The 18202-nt window shown below is 36.6% G+C and overlaps 1 protein-coding gene across 1 annotated transcript in view; it reads right to left on the minus strand.

The window, feature by feature from the left end:
• Positions 1-1407: 1407 nt before the first annotated feature.
• Positions 1408-18202, minus strand: part of GABRA6 (gamma-aminobutyric acid (GABA) A receptor, alpha 6) — a 50234-nt gene continuing 33439 nt past the window's right edge. The window contains exons 7-9 of the mRNA XM_010002053.1: positions 16583-16842; positions 6326-6595; positions 1408-1523 (exon numbers count right to left, since the gene is read on the minus strand). Coding sequence (XP_010000355.1) covers positions 1473-1523; positions 6326-6595; positions 16583-16842 — 581 coding nt within the window. The 3' untranslated portion in view covers positions 1408-1472. The remainder of the gene's footprint in view (positions 1524-6325; positions 6596-16582; positions 16843-18202) is intronic.

Below are 18202 nucleotides of genomic sequence, written 5' to 3' on the forward strand. Positions count from 1 at the left end.
GAGTACAAAAAGTGATCTCACATGCTGAGTGCAGCTACTACACTAGTAAAAGCAACAGACTCCTCTTGAAACGGGAGGAGGAAAACAGCTGGTTGAGCTGGTTACCAGACAGTTAAACTGTGATAGTGCCAAGAATGCAGTTGACAACTTAGTAGAGTCAAGTAGTCAGCCCCTAAATATTTTATCACAGTGAATGTTTAGACAAAGCAAAAGACACTGAATTTCCTGAATCAATGCATCTTTTCATGTTTCTGTTATAAACAACTGAATTTTAATGTACTAAAATACATTTCAAGCTAGAAGTCCTTAATTATTTGGCTCCATATATGACTTTTGTGTGCTTTGGACTCCCACCAGTGTCTATTACACCTGCAAAAAATTTGGCTTGGGTTTGATGTGATTAGGTATCTCTTTACTAATTACATTTTTAAGGATTTTGGAGATAAAGAATGAATATACAATAATAGATAACTATGAGAAAGAAATCCTGTGTATGTTTGTGTTGAGAGTGACAAATAAATTAAAATCTTATCTTTAAACTCTGAATATGCTGACAGGAATTTGCCTCTGGAAAAAATTCTAGGCAATTTGCTAGCTCAGTAGAATCAGCTGATAAAGTGCAGAATTTTCCCTAACTAGCTATCAAGACTTGCTTCCAGGAAGCTCCCTGGAGCTGGAGGCCTGCAGTTAGGTTGATGGTTAACTGCATCTTTCTGTCTATTCAGCTTTGGAGCCTGCAAACTCCCTGACATCTCAGTCCTGCATTTTTAGATCCTGCCCAGAAATTCCTTGTTATTAGTCTAATTGTACTTCATTCTCATTAAAAAAAGTTACAGTATCATAACTAACCAGCTAAAGCACGTAAGCAATAGCTTCTATTTTCTTTTTTCTTATATCTTGTTCTTTATAAATATTATCTCACATTTAAAGAGATGAAAATTAACTTAAAATCAAAGTTCATCTTTTCTATAAAAGGGTTATAAAAACATGATGGGATTGCAGCTGCCTCTCATGGGATTTTTTAACATTAGTTTGGGTCAATTTCAAGTGCTGCACATAGTGCAGCTCCTCACCTTTCAGGGGAACCACGCAAAGTGATATCAGTTCAGAATCAGGCGTATTATACCAACCCTTATTGTATTTGTTAAAAATAATCCTGTTACTGATATATTATGGAAACATTCAGTTGTTTATAACAGAATTAGAGCAAATGTAAACTCTTGTCTTTGATAATTCAACAAAATAATTTAACAAGAACATACATAGTCAAATAAAGGTAAGAAAAATTACAAAAATATTGCTAGAACCCTGCAAAGTTTCTTTTTTAGTTGTTCAGAGATTTCTTCCAGGTGATGTTCAATATAAATATTCCCTGTTTGAAAACAGAGCACCTGTGGATAAGAAAAATCCTTTGAAGTCCCTTCAGTGCTACCCGACCTGCAGTGATTTCTTGAGACCTTGAGCTGTTCTCTTCAGTTGGACAGGTAGTCATTTCGAAGATGCATTGCAGTAGGTTCAAAAAACTGGAAGGGAAGTTTAGAGAGAAGTTTAACCTCCAGGTTGTTAACAACTAAGTTAACCAACAAAACCACCTGATTTCTAACTGACTCAGCAGGCTGAAAACTGAACTGCATTACAAGGAAGAATCCTCTTTAGAATTTCATGTTCATTACCTAGATCACCAAAGCTCAACAGTATGTATGGCGATGACTGTTTTCTCCTGAACTTTATTTTTCCAGTGTTTACACTGAAACATGATGTAAAAATATGCACTACAAGCTTTACGAATATTAACATACTGAAGCTAAATCCTTTTCCAGTTTTTTTATTTCTCTGTTCTTATTTCTTCACATTTGACCCATGTGTCCTCAGCATCTCATCTTCTCCTTCCATCTGTCATTTAACTCTTTTCTGAAGTTTATCATCAAAACTGGAGCATCATATCCTTCTTTACTTTGATTCACTCCATAATTCCATGTTTCATTAAATTAAAAACTGTAATTTAAGGTTACATATAAAAATTAAGACAGGTTACTTTAGAAAGACTGTGTAAGAAGATGTAAAGAACATCACATGCATTGTGAATGATAGCAAAAGTTGATTAAGTACTTGTGTTCTTCTCATTAAAAAAAGGGCACTCCAAATCAAGCAAATTTTAAAATAAGCTAAGCATTCAATTCACCTACCGAGGTTGTTGTCATAAATTAGTGTTCAGCTCAAGGACTTAGCAAGATGTAGAGCCAAAAACAAAGACAAAAAATTGCTGTTTGACATTTTCTCATTTGGCAGGTGGGTTTGTTCTCCTTTCAAGAACTTCCCTATTTGGCTAATCTCAACAAATGTGTCTTATTTTTTACTGTATAGAGCTTTTTGTGAATGGCAGATACTGCTGTACCTTACAGAGGAACATGCACTATGGAAACATGCCTGTTTCATTTTGCATGTGTAAATCATGGGAATGTCACATCTTCAAATTTTCCATCTAAATTCATTACAAACTGACCTTACATCTTGAGGGAGCAAGTTTTCTTAGAGTAATTTTAATGCTTTATTTTTTTCATATTATAAATGGCACAGTGATATTGCTGTAAGTATCTGTCAGCATTACAGTTATAAAACTTTTTGGGAGAATGATGAACTTACCATACAAGTATTGGCACTTTCTCTGCTCTAAAAACTGGCATCTGTTATTTCAACTGGGAAATTCTTTCATATACATATTTTCAAGTACTCCTTTTCTACTTTTATTTTGTGATTGGGTTACATTAGGTTCTAACAACGGTATCTCTAGCAAAACGCAGGCAGAGAACAGCTTCATTCTACACTTAGGCCATAAGTAAACTGCTTAGTGCCACACAGACATACTACCTAACAGCTTAGGACGCATCTCCTCATTTCATGCAACTCTGTGTCACTACATTAACAGGGTTGCTCATTCTAGGTGAGGCTCTCAACCTATGAAATAAAAAAACTATTCTTGCACTTCTAAGAGTTTGGCCAGAGGGTAATGCCAGGATTTGAAAATTACCTTTGATTCCACTCCTAATTTAAGCCTGCTTTTTACAAGCAGATTCATGAAATGCTTCTGGTCTTATTCTATATGCACTGTCCAAAGACAGGAAGTGACTGTTTGGTTTAGGAATCTCCATGGCAACAGACTTAGGTGAATGATGTTCTGCACTCCAAACTACACTCATCAAAACCCTAGAAAGGCGAACTGCAAGAACCTGTGCACAAAAAATTTGGTTATTTCAGTGAACCCCTTAGATTATTTTTTCCATTTTTTAAACAAAAGCCAAATGAACTAAAAGCAGTAACTCAAAAAAGAAAAGCTAACATACCAGAAATACTGCACAAAATGCACTTTCTAAATGAAAATAAATTTCTTATCTGAGCAGTACTGTGCTAAAACTTAACCTTTTGGGCTTGAGCCTGTGATTTAGTTGAATTGGCCTTCAAGCATGCCATGCTTTGCTCATCTAACTTCTCCATCTCCTCTGCTTCACCTGAAAGGCTTACAAATTTTTAGTATATTTTTCAAGCTAAACCAGTCTTGCTCTGCCTTGAAACTAACAACTGGTAAAGTGATACAACATATTGAATTAGAAACCTAGCAATGTATATCACAACCATAATTAGTTACAACTGAGTACACATCAGGAAAATGTAATTTATCAACAGCAGCTTGATCAACATTTTACATAATTGCCTATATTCTTCATAATTTGAAACATCCCAGCTGTCAATACTGTTCTGCTTTCTAAATCTTGCTGCTGGATTTGTGTCATTCTCTAAGGCTACTACAGAACATAATTTCTAAGTTTATGAGCAGGTTTGTGAGCTTGCAAACTGGCATTTAAAAAATATTTATAGTCAGCACCATGTCCTAGACTTCAGAAGTATTTTAAAAGCCTAGTTCTGATATAACTATTAATATGCAAGGTTCATTGTAAATATTTCATCACTGCCAAGGGAAATGGCAGCTCTGTTCTAAACATTTCTAGATCCAAAATATGAATGGTTGAATGAAATCACTGTAGTTAGGACAAGCTACACAAGCTTAAAAACTAGCATCTAAACAGAAGCTGTAATGATTAAATACAAGCTTTTTCAATACTTCCCTTCTCTGACTGAGAGAAGTAATTTGCACACATAGTCAATATTTTAATAGCAGGATCAGTAACTCTGGCACAAATACTAAATTTAGCATTGGGCAGATTTTGAGTGGCCAGGAGTTAGCAGCTGTGACCTCTTGAAGAGAGACATCTGCAAAAACATTTGTAACAGATAGTGCCTTCTATCTTCCTGCTCTCCTGATTTCATACAAGCTGCTTGGCAGCCTGCTCCATCTTTGAGAGACAGCATTTTCCAGATCATACTAGTAGCAAAAATCAGCAAAATTAGAGTCTTGACTTCAAGCAGAGCCAAGATGCCACAAATCAGCTGATCAGCACTGTCTTGTTAGTTTGAACTGCAACATCTCTTGGCTGTCCATGAGATTTCCCTTGGCCTGCTTTCATCCAGGAAGTAAAGGTACAATCTGCTCACCACGCACACCAGATTGCCAGCCTCTGTTTTTATTGATGGAAGGCACTTTGTGCATTCAGTACTATCTAAATACCATTATTATCTCTCTAGTTGTCCCAAAGAAAGTTACATGTACCAATCATACTGACTGCAGTATACAGTGAGATTCAAAACCTATGGCAATAGGCAAATGAATACATTTTTTTACCAAGAGAACACGACACCATTAGCTCTATTGAGGCAAAATAGAAAAATTAGAGAATTTAAGCATTAAAGACTGAAAGTTTAATGAGTGTTTGAAAATGGTAAGCTAATCACTGATTATTCTAGACATGTTCAATCTGCAATGCACACATCTTTTTTGGACCTCATGGATATCTAAAGACATGATCACTGTCTGATAAAAAAACCCAAACATTTAAAAAGCAAAGCTTTTAGCATGTTTATCTGCATAAAACAGTTCAACTGTATGAAGAGGGAGGAAAAGTCAGTGTTAAAAGGTGTAAAAATGGGGATTCTTGATTCATAAACTGTATGCTGCAGTTGTTAATTCTTCACACTATGGATAAATGTTTAGAATTAATAACAAACTTCTGGGGAGAGACTTATTACCTCACTGAGCAAACCTTAGGAGATATTGCAGTTCTTATCTCCTTCACTGCATTGCTTTCACAGATAATTCAACCATTCCCTATTGCAAATAGGAAGGTGAAGAAATAGAAGATTTAAGATTAGTTTGTTTGCTGAGAATGGCTTCATGCATTGTCTTACAAAATGTGCTCTGCTCAGTGCAGCACTGCATAGAGATAAGTGTTTACATTCCTCATCTTCAAATAGCCTTTCTGCATATTACTGAGTGCCACTGCTGGGAGCCACAGCTGATTTTTTAGAGAAAGCCATTATCAGTAACTTTCCTCAGAAAGGACTGGTTAAGTGGAGTTGCAAGAGTCAATTATTAATTAAAATAAAATAGGTCAAGTAAACATACTACATATTATAAGCAAGTACCAGAAATGTTACTACTCACTTCCATAGTGTCTTTTGAAAGATAAACGACCCAGTATACCAGGTTGAATCCCGCAAATGCCACTGGAAAGAGGATCCTAGAATACTGGTCTATTTTACTTGTACCTCCGATAGGTGGTGGTGGTGGTGGTGGTGGTGGGGCTGGTGGAGGAACAGACACTGGTTGACATTGGGATGCACTATTAGCTGTCATGCTGACTTCAGGAGACTGAGGTGCCTGAGATGTTACTGAGTTTACTCGCTTCTTCAGGTTACAATTGGGGTCAGAATGCTGTGGAAGAATAAAGAAAAGGAGGGGAAATAAGGGTGATTTTTTTGATACAGAGTCTTAGGTTTTGTGATGATTAAGCTTCTCTCTACCTTTCTACTCAACTTTCTGATTTTATTGCTGCTTCTCTGCTATATCAGTTACCCACTTTCACAGCAGTAGAAATGGGAGAGAAATTTCAAAACCCTTGATGCTACACACTGCCCAGGATTGCTGTTAGGAATGTGGTGAATGGCAGCAGCCACAGGGATATGTGCTCTGCTCAGTGCAGCACTGCATAGAGATAAGTGTTTACATTCCTCATCTTCAAATAGCCTTTCTGCATATTACTGAGTGCCACTGCTGGGAGCCACAGCTGATTTTTTAGAGAAAGCCATTATCAGTAACTTTCCTCAGAAAGGACTGGTTAAGTGGAGTTGCAAGAGTCAATTATTAATTAAAATAAAATAGGTCAAGTAAACATACTACATATTATAAGCAAGTACCAGAAATGTTACTACTCACTTCCATAGTGTCTTTTGAAAGATAAACGACCCAGTATACCAGGTTGAATCCCGCAAATGCCACTGGAAAGAGGATCCTAGAATACTGGTCTATTTTACTTGTACCTCCGATAGGTGGTGGTGGTGGTGGTGGTGGTGGGGCTGGTGGAGGAACAGACACTGGTTGACATTGGGATGCACTATTAGCTGTCATGCTGACTTCAGGAGACTGAGGTGCCTGAGATGTTACTGAGTTTACTCGCTTCTTCAGGTTACAATTGGGGTCAGAATGCTGTGGAAGAATAAAGAAAAGGAGGGGAAATAAGGGTGATTTTTTTGATACAGAGTCTTAGGTTTTGTGATGATTAAGCTTCTCTCTACCTTTCTACTCAACTTTCTGATTTTATTGCTGCTTCTCTGCTATATCAGTTACCCACTTTCACAGCAGTAGAAATGGGAGAGAAATTTCAAAACCCTTGATGCTACACACTGCCCAGGATTGCTGTTAGGAATGTGGTGAATGGCAGCAGCCACAGGATTTGTCTGGCACCATGACATACATGGCTGTTCTTGGGGTTGAAGAAGCAACTGTTTTGGCCAGTAGAACTAGGTGACCAAATAATTGAAGCTAATGAGGGAAGAAAGAAAATGTAAATAACTTACAATACAACAGCTTATAGATCTATTGCTAAATGGAGTAGCAACATTTGCAGGGTATTAAGGTAGCAAAATGGTGTTAGATATCCTGTTTCCAAAGTCATTCCTTGGGAGAGATTTAGTGAAAATCACCCCCTTAAATGCAGCCCAGTGTTAGCATTTTGGGGATTTATCTGGCAGGATTTCTATGTATGGAAACAGATTTTAAGAAACCAGATAAATGAATGGATCATTAAAAGAAGCGCTTTCTGACATACATCTAAATACATTGCCTGTACTTGGGCCACAATTTCTAGAAAAAAGACCAGCCTAACACATCTGGCATCTCCTATATGACTTAAAACAGTTAAAATAGAAATTATCCTTTTAGTGGTGTTACTGCCAGAGTAACAATACAAGTGTCATTGCTACTACATGATGCCAAGTTCTGCTCATGGATGAATGGACTGGTCTCCAACTGAAATTAGGGAGAGAGAGATTCGTCACAGATTTTAGTCTAAGTAAAAGGTGGAGCCCATAGCTGCCTTGGAAAAAAGTGTGTATCTCACCTATTCGCTTCTTCCCCCACAACCCATCAATATTTACCATATCCCTCCTTCTTCCACTTTACCGTCTACACATTAAATGATCAGTATCATGTTTTGAATGGATATTAAATAGCATTCATATTCTGGGGCTGTGCCTATCTGGAATGCAGATGTTTGGTTTTGTATTTTCCAGCAACACAGCAAGCAAGAGAGAGATTTAAATGGAGGATGATCTACAGATGTGTCTTAGAAACAGAAAGAGGGTTATCTACGTCCACTTGCACTAATTATAATAATAATCCCACTCTATAAACAGACTGACTGACATAGCCTGGGCTACTGCTTTCATTCAAGTTGTTATCCTGTTTCCTTGCATGCCCTGCTTTGAACTGAATTGCAGAAATTGCCAAGGTAGCTGTTTTTTTGCTGTCCTGAAAAACAGTTTGACCTTTTGTGGAGAATGAGTGGTACCTAAAAATGGGAGTGCTGAGGTGAATCTCAGCCCTTTTCAACTGCAATACTCTGGTATAAGGTGGGTGAAATTCTGTTCTGGATCATTCAAGCATGAGTCAAGAGTTATTGTACTGGGGTGATGGAGTTAATAGCAGGCAGAACAGAAACAGGATGTCATCTGTGGTTGATGTTCAGTATCAAACATTTTAGAGTGAAGAGGTAATAAAATGATTGTGATAATCTGAATAGGCATACAGAAAAGTATAATTCTGGTCTATTTTATTATATTTATTAAATCTCTTTCCTATACAAGGAGGACTGCTATAGGAGGAGGATTATCTCAGTAAGTGTTCATCACAGGAAGATCTGGAGTCAGTGTGCACTCTCAGAACCTAAGGAGTGCACTAGCTTGGTTATGTTCCCATTATGGGGCCAGTTTAGGTCTATTTCTATCAATGTAGTGATATTAATAAATTCTCATTACCTAAAAGAGCCTATTCCAGTATTCAGGAAGGACAAGTGTATTTCACTGTCTCACTAAAGCCACAGTTTTTTTGTCATGCTCTTCACCTGCTGAGGAGATGGTTTAGACTTGATATAAATCATTACAAAAGTCCCTGAATAGTTCTTTACACCATCTTCAACACCCTTAAGTGCCATCCAGCAAGTTAGTGCCAAGAGTATCTTCTTGTACACCACTACCAGGATATGGAATTTTAAGTTTAAATTTATGTCAGATGGGTAATGATTCTCAGTGTGGTAGCAGACCACAGACCAGATGTGATGCCCTAGAACCACAAATCATTTTTCCTTGCAATTTACTGCTAAACCAAGAGGAAGAGGCAACAAGAGGAAAACATAGTTTCTTACTACAGTTGAGTTCTGAACAGCATCTACGGTAATTTGTTTACCATATTTCCATTTAACTTTTCCTTTTAACATAAATTACTTACAAACACATAGTGAAACTTCAGCAAAATATATAGAGAAAACAGGAATAAGGAGTCTATTCTGCACAGGTCATACAGCCAGTCACTCAAATAGTAAGGACTGTTTTACAAGTAGTAAGAACAACAAGAAGCCTAAGGCAGGGCACAACGTATCTAACGAAACAATGAATTTTGTTAAGTTACTGAATCCTGATTCAAAGAAGTACTCTTGCACTGATGGGATATGTTAGTCCCATCAAGCAATTAAAAATGTCACTATATATAGCTACACAGTGACACAGAACAGATTGCAAGATCACTGTTTAATGTGAGATACCATAAAGCTGCACTAGAGGAAGACTGGTATGCACACGGGCTGGCAAGGTATAACCTGGCTTCAATTAAGCTTTTGCAGCTCAGCCCTCTGCTACCCTAGAAAGCTCGCAAAGCAGTCTCACCTTCTCTATAAAGGTGCTGCTCTCTCCCAGCTCTCAGCAGTATCACCAAAATTTACTTATGCTCAGAGTATCTCAGGAGGCTTTAAGCAAATTGCTTAGCTTCCAGATTAAAAAAAAAAAACAACAGCATATATAACCTTGGAGTAAATGGATTTGTTTGCTTTTTCTGATTTTTATATGGATGCTAACTGTGATTTATGAATGCTCTTTGTTCTTATGCTTCTTTTCCTCAAGATTTCTGTAATTCATATTTGTAAAATTCTTTACTGTCTTCTGTTCCTTTGTACTGCAAATACATATTCTCACTATCAGTTTAGTTTATGACCTAGCAGTAATATGAGTTATGTATGCACCCAGATACTAGCTACCTGTAAACAAATTAATATCTGCATGCCCTTATTTATCTCTCTCTTTTACTCACTTATGTCTCTCTTTCTTGCGGGCAATGCAGTAAAAACAAGGCTTGTGAGAATAAACTCCAAAAGTTCTGACAAAAAATGTGTTATGCCCCCTTTTCTTTATAACTTATTAAAGATACTGAATTTTGCTGGTATCGCAAAACACACACAAAAAAACCCAACCAAACCAAAACCAAAATAACAACTAGGATCAAAACTCTTATCTGTACCAAGCAGAATACTAAATAAATTATATAGCATTCTTTTTCCCTAACCATCTCATTGGTAGATATCTGGAGTAATTTCAGCCATTCATACTATACACATAAAAGCACATGCTTGTGATTTAGCACCCAAAGGGGGAGTCAAGCATAGCTCAGCCCCTTCATTCAGCAGTGTGATAGCTAAAAAATCCACATGCAGCACCTTGCAGCAGGAACTCCTTTTGGGCATGCACTAAAGCACCTCAGTCTTTACAATCCTGTGCAGTTTAAGTATCCATCTTATGCTAGAGATTTTAGAATTTTAACTATAATTTAGACATTTTTTTACATATCTGTGTAATCTGATTCAAAACATGTACATTGCAAACATCTGTGTTTACAGTATTCTGCATAATTAAGAGCTGAACGCAGTTTAAAGTCATTAATAATCCTAGCTTTAGCCATCTCTAGGAATTTGACATTTACTGGCCTAGAAATAGTACAAGGAATAACATTCAAATTTGTTTTCTTTGTGCTTTACTACAGTAAAAGGGTTAACTCCCTTAGGTTAAACTGCTCACTGGGAGCATGGGAAAGCCATGTAAAAATTCTTTCTTAACCTTCAGAGACTGAAATTCACCTCCCTCAAAATACAATCTAACCATCAGGTGAAGATGTTCAGGGGAAAGGTTGTTGCCTTATTACTTCAATAGAAAATCTGAAGAGCCATTAGAGGCAGAAAGCATAACTCTGGAAAACATACCATGCCCATTGTATTAACATTGCTGTCATATACAACAGGTAAGTGCTAAGGAGAGCAGAGACTGGAACATAAGTCATTCTCTTTTCAATGTGAATGTACTGTGGTAGTCTTCCTAACAATTGTATGTAGCATTTCAGAAAAATAATATAATTAGCACAGAGCCTCTGTCTATGTTAAACAGGTTTAAATGCTCAAAGTCACGTTTGGCTCTTAAATTTACCAGTGTCAGTCCAGAACAATCCAAGTCACTACATTTACTTTGCTAAATTTCTGCAACTACTACTTTGAGTGCCTAAATAAGACAGAATTACACAAACAGCACTATGGAGTTTGCTTGGGGGCTTTTTCTATAATTTATTTCAGTCTCACTGGCCCCTGCAAAAAATGTACTGGGATTGGACTTCAATGTCAAACAACATTTGCTTAAATTCAATTAATCTTGATTTTTTTTCTATTTTTGGTGCATAGTACCAGCTACTTATAAACCTTCTTCACTGCCCTGTCCTTGTTTTGTCAATCAGGCAAATATTTAACTAAGGCAGAACCAAATAATCAGCATCTACTTTCCTCACTGGGATGACCAAAGGTCAATATAATTGAAAGTTGTTTATTTTTATTAGCCTACTTGATAATTTGCACTTGTGGAGGAGGAGGAGGAAGGTCTACCTAACTCAGCTGAAAGCCAAGACTTCAGTGTATTATAGCTGTTTCTAGGATGATTTCATAAATGGCTGTTGATAATCCAAACTGAACTGCTCTCCTTTAGGTTACACTAGGATACTCATTAAAAATACTCAGTATATTCTGACGTAATTAGAGAGAACTAAATCCTCTATACTGAAGTGACATATGGCTGCTCTGCAGTTGGGCAATGTTATTAAAGAGACTGAGAATTCTATTCTGCTCAAGCCCTGTTACTTTGAAATGCAAGGACAGGGCTATTTGTAGGGAGAAGGAAGCCCTCCCAGCGGTACTCCACTGCTTTGTGCTCTTTTCTGTTAAAACAAAAGGTATTTTAGAACCTAACTATAATCAAGCTACCACTCTGCAACAATCTTTTGCATGTAGTCTCTCACATAGGAAGGATGTCTTGTGATGTATGGTGTGCTCTCCCTGACCATCTCACAAATGGTACATCTTACTTCAAAAGGTGCACTCTAGACAGTCTCACGAATTTCCCTTCCCCTGCAATTTCCAGTATTGGGATATTCCTGGATAAAGGAAGCCAGAATAATGAAACAGCATGACTGATAAGAAAATACACATTTGAAATGGAGTAAAGAGCTAAATTCCATCATGTTTTTGTGTGTATGTGCGTATAAATAACGTTTGGTTTTGACATGCTAGAACAAGGTTGGTCACCATTGGAATAAAAGCAGGTTTCTGTCAGGGTCCAGATGAGTGCTCAGCTTGTTGCCATCGTATTTTGGAGTGGAACACCCATAGCTTTGTATCTCAAGCAGGGACTGCCTGCAGCTGACAAAGAGAGCAAGCCAAGTCCTGCTCTCAGCTCACTGAGGTGAATAGAGATGCTTTCCTGGAAGCTGAACCAGCACGCTGGGCTGGCATCAGTTAACTGAGCATGGAGTCGGGCTGCTGCCTCTTACTGAAACTGGTGTAGCCCAGTCACTTGAGCAGAGTGCCTCCCACTTTTAGCACTGCAGTACAGCAGAGTTTGGTCTTCTGACATCTTTCTTTTCTGAGTGTAGAGGTTTTGTGGCTACGGTATAAAAACCCATGAGAAGAAGTTTTGTTCATTTGAATAAAACAGGATCTTAAATAAAATTAACTAGGCTGAAGGGGAAAGAGGCTTTTTGATAATATTTTGAAAGAGGGTTGTGGTTTGTTTTTTCTTCAGGTAACACAGTTAATTTGGAATTAAAAGACCAAAACTGAATATACTGTAAATACATTAATCTCGATGAGTTTAGGCCCTCACTCATGCAGCAATAGCTTCTAACTGTTTTGTAACTCCTTTGAATTTTCATTTGTATCAAAACTGGCACCCTGGGCCTCTCTTATGCAAAGTAGGAGAATAAGTCATACCAAAAGTACTAGTTCAGTCATGTTATTCCCACCACAATATTCTTTAGCCACTCTTCAGGCAATTTAAGATACTAATTATTACAAACATATAGTCTATGTTGTTAATGTTGCTGCTGATAGAAGAGTTCCATTGGCAGCTGTATAGGCATGAAAATTTTCGAATCTCACTTCTTCACTTTTATTTTTACAAATGGTATACCCCAAGCCTTTACAATCTTCAGAAATTTTCTCAATGTAAAAATACCATCTGACTTCTAGAAATTAAGAAGAAAGCAAGGATTTTTTCACCACTCTATCCTATAACTGCCCTTTCATATAGCTAAAATTCTGACAACTTTCATGAAATTAAAAAAAAAATCACAAATAAAAATACTAGCATTACAATTGGATGAAAAACATACTGTTCTGCCTTAGATACCAAAAATTAATTAAAAATAAAAAATTAGATTAGCAGATTAGAAAAGACAAGGTACCAAAGTGCAAGTTATGTATGAGAGAATGGAAGGATTTTAGTTGTTGGTTTGGGTTTTTTTTTATCAAAGTAGACCCCAAAAAATTATGTATAAGACTTGGATTCAAATAGATTCTTTTTTTTCTAGTGAATTAGAAAATAATATTTTAATAGAAGAGATGGAGTAAATGCGGAGAAAAGGCAAAAAAAAGAGCAGGAGAGGTAAGATAAATTATCAAAGGGGTAAAGAGTAAGAATTGGACATTGTAGCAACCAAAAAAACCCAAACAAACCCTGAAGGAAAAGTGGTAATTTAGAAGCAAACAAATGGAACAAGCTGAGGGTACAGGGCAGCAAACGGGAAATCAGGACCTCAGAAACATCTGCTAAATTTTCAGTAACAAAGAAACTACATTTTCTGCTGTGTGCCTTCTTTAAACAGAACTTCCTTAAGACCAATATTGTGGCTATAAAAGTACAAAGCTCAGTACAGGATGATAATCCTGATGAAATGGTCATCTACTCATGCAATCAGCCTGTACTAATTACATTGTTAGCATTCAAATTAGCTAGTTAAGGTCTGTTTCAGCTGGAATCATATCACTGACTGCAATACATCCATCTATGTGCTAACATACAAAAGTTCTTTCCCCCTTGCCCTCACTACACAAAAATGAGAGACGAAAATAACATTTTAAAAAATATTAAAATCTCTTATTCTGTAATTAGATTAAATTCCTCCCAGCATGCCTTTCTGGAATGGGACTTTTAAATGCAATAGCTAATATTCTAGAAGCAACCTGACTACAACATCTTTCCTTCAGTTCTAAGTACCCTTCTTTTTTATGATCTTATTAGTTTTGCCTTTTCCATTATTGCAGAGATGTGTTCCTGTAGAGAACTGGTCCTGTAAGAAAAAAGTTGTGGAGTAACAAGATTTGAAAATTACTGTCTTGGATAATATGAGCTTTGAGCAAGAACAGGACTTGGAATTTTGTGGACACTGGCCTGTTTTAGAGACTGAGTTTACCTTGAAAGCCTGTCATGGGACCTACTACTTTTCTAAATCTGTATGTTGTTAACTAGTTGTAAATAGTTTTCTTGAGGAAATGGTTGCAGAGTGTTTCCTAGATATTTACTTTATTCATAGATGCTTATTTGTTTGTTTTTACTTGGAGAAGCAGACAAGAAAATATTTATAAAATGAGAAAAGTGTGTTTTCAGTTTGGCTCTGTGCTTGTTTGTGGCTGAAGCCCTTAATAAAACACTTGAGAATTTCTTTGAATTTCTCTTTTTCTTTTATTATTTTGTTCAACAGCAGTTTTGACAAGTCTGTGCTTAGCTTGCTTTGCAATGATACAGAGACCATATAAACCTCACCCACAAGTATGTGAGGTGCCACAATCATCGGGAGTGTGTTCTAGTGTATCTTGGAATATGCAGAGGGTTAATTTTTAAACAGTTGTCTTCTAGAGACTGGGGAAGTGGGGGAGCAGGGTGGTGGTGGCTTTGTAGCATCTGCTGTGAAGTTGCCAGCAGTAGCATGTGCAGAGTAGGCCAAACCATTTTCATCTAACTCAGGAGGAAGATAAATAAAAAAAAAAATTAGGTTTTTTTCGTTGAGGGTTTTTTTTTTTTGTTTTTTTTTGTCTTTTTTTGGAAACTTTCCTATGATTAACACAAATCTGAATAAGGAAGTGTGTGTAGAAAAGATAAGAGCTGTCTGTCGTTCCTCCTCATTATGTAGCAGCTATCAATATTTTCCTGAAGCTACATAAAGCCAAGTGATCTCTTTAAATTTTTTTCTGAGAGCTTGCCCTCACAAAAAGTCAACAAAAAGAATCCAAGTTAAGTTTTATTACATTTTAAAGTTCCTTCAGTCTTTACAGCATTTTGTACTATTTTACTGCTGAGGTGTTCTGCTTATTTAGTCCAGAGTACTTCAGACAAGCATCAGGACACTGAGGAGGGAAGTATGTCCTAAATATCGGCAAATGCATACTTCCTTTTCCTCTCGTTTTTTTGTGAGGCTTAAATATAATTATAAAATTTACTAGTTAAAATTAATATAGATATGAACACTGCAAATGTTGCCAAAATGAAATCAGCCTTTCTGCAGTTATTTTAAATCAGTGCAAGATTCTGAGAACATTTGCTTCCAAGCCTCTTTAGAAATGTTTGGACTTTCTTTTGTATTTTATTTATATAACTTTGGATTAAAAAAAAAACAACAACAAAGAAAAAAAACAAAGAAAAAAGTTGTGGTGCTGAGTTAAACTGTATAAAAAATTGCTTTTTTTTGGCATTTATATAGTTAGTGAAGCTAAACTGCATTTATTTCATTATATCTTAAAATATATTTTTCCAATATTAATAACATTGTAAGCCAAATACAGTTTTAAAAGCATGATGCTTCCCAGTCGAAGTGAAGAATATTTGATTAGCTCCATGAGGACCAGTAGCAAGATTCTGTGGAGTATCTAAAACTTATCAATTACAAATTTAACTGTTCAAATGTACCTACATGTTGTAACTTTAACTACTGTTTACAAGCAAATGTAAGAGGAATGACTATATGGTGGGTAAGGCGTTGCCCTTATATTCAATAACTCTTATACTGACTTCCTTATTCAACTACAGACTCAAGTATTTTGCAGAAGGTCATTCAAATTCTGTTATTCCTCTCAAAATGGTAAATGTGGTGGTAGAAAAACTGATTTGAAAACAGGAGGTCTATAATGATAAATATGTTAGCACATACTGTATTTGCTAGTTAGTCTGAGATATAAGGAATAATATTGACAAACAATTCTGACATTCTTTTTTTGATACTAGAAAGCCTTCCTGTCTTTCGTATGTACTAAAATCTATCTTTACTCTTTAAATTTGTTTTTTTTTTCAAGCTTTCACCAACAAATATATTTAGGAAAGTAACAGATGCCAAGTTTATATAAAGCCTAATTCCTCTTCTTCCAGACGAACCACTTATGGTGTGTCCTAAAGTGATCCCATAATCATCTGGCCAAAGCACATATTCACTCCATTGTAGAGTGTCCTAAAAATTCTACAGACTTACCAAGAGAACCACAGGTGCCCAACCACATTGCCTAGAGCAATGATTGCGCAAAAGAAGTATTATGGGTAACAGCCTAACGGCTTTCCTTAAACATCTCACCAAAGAAACATCTCTCCTAACAAATCATACCTCAAATTTAAATAGTATGAATAAATGAAGTATTCTCATTTTCTAAAATGAGAACAATGTCTTTGATAAACAGACATTACTTGGTTACATAAACTGTTTCAGGTTCAGAAATTTTAATATTGTTTTGCATTCACCACTTCAGCTGCCTCTTCCTATATGATGCTTATTATCAGAAAAGCAAGCAATTACCGAGACAATCTTATCCTCTGCCGTTACAGTTGCTGCTGATAGTGCTGCTGCCAGGGCTGCTGCCCTGGCTGCCTTCCTCATTGCTCTCTGAGCCTGGAGATTGGTAAAGTAGTTGACAGCTGCAAATTCAATGAGTGCAGAGAAGACAAAGGCAAAGCACACAGCTATGAACCAATCCATGGCGGTAGCATAGGACACCTTGGGCAAAGAATGGCGTGCGCTGATGCTTAAAGTGGTCATTGTTAGAACTGTAGTGATTCCTTGAAAAGAAGGGAAAGAAAATGCGGGCATTAGAATTTTGCTTCAACTCTGCTACTCTTAAATTCGTACATATATTTTAAAAAAAAACAACCACGACCACCCAACTCATCTTTGGTTATAGCTGTCATCCTGTTTACCAGCTAACCAACATGACTGCTAAGTGTTCTGTGTTTTTCAGTTAACAACGTATACTGGCTGTAGCTTTTAAGAACTCCAGAGGAACTGCCTTAATAACAGAGCAAATGAAAGTTAACAACATTCTACATCATGTCGCTTCTTAGCATTGTGATAAACAGGCTCAAAGTACGAAAGACACTTTACTTGAGGGGCTAGTAAGTAGAATGCTCAGCAGAAATCTAGATTAACATACTGCCATTTCCCAACAGTGATCCTCTCTTTCTTTTGTTGTTGCACAAGACAGATCATGGCTCACAGAACCCCCTCTGAAGCAGTGCAATTCTGCATTAAAATTGCTAGTAGGCTATGATCCAAATATTTCCAGTAATAACAGTTCAGTCCTCTCTGCACTTGTCTTTAATCATCAGATACATTTTTAAGATTCACTAACAGTATCTTGATTTGAAAGCACCCATAGTTACAAATATGGAATGATAGAAATGCCACTTGAGAGCTGCTTCTCTGTTCACACAACAAATCTGGTTATGTAGCTCACAGGCCCAATAGCGTTCTTCATGTGAGCTCATGAATTTATTCTTTCTGTTTTGGAGTGTACAGTGTTAGTAATGAGGAAATACACTTCCTTCCCACTGCTACCTGATTCAAGCAAAAAAATGCAAAAGCAAACTCATTCATTAACATATAAGCATCTCTGACTCATGCTTGCTTATCATTATGCCTGTTAAAATGTAAAAAGTGCAGGTATTTAAAGACGGTAAGGTGGAGAATACCCTCTTCTGCTCTTATCTGCAGTTGGGAAAGGGTAGGTGGTAAAGTAAAAGATGTTATAATGTCATGTTGTGGTGATGAATCAGTATGCTATTAATGGTGCTGAGTGGAAAGAATGCACTGTCATTGCATACTGCAGCATCAAGACAGGGTGACTTGATTATTTTCAGAGGGTTTTTTGCAACTCTTTCACATGATGTAGGTTTCTGGCTCTCTGAGGTTAACTACATCCCAATGTCATTACTTTACATGTTTTAATGAAATGCAGATAGGAGATGGTACAAAAATATGCCAGACTCATTTGATAATATGAATACAAGTATGCTGAAATACATTTCAATTTCAAAGGTCCAGAATGAACTTTTCAATAAGATGCGTGATCAGATTAGAATCTGTCCATGTGCTAGTTAGAAATAAAAAAGATATATTCTGTGTCTGAACAAAAACTTGCTG

This window comes from Chaetura pelagica, unplaced genomic scaffold (genome assembly GCF_000747805.2).
Source record: "Chaetura pelagica isolate M959 unplaced genomic scaffold, ChaPel_1.0 scaffold356, whole genome shotgun sequence".
NCBI classification, from domain to species: Eukaryota; Metazoa; Chordata; class Aves; order Apodiformes; family Apodidae; genus Chaetura; species Chaetura pelagica.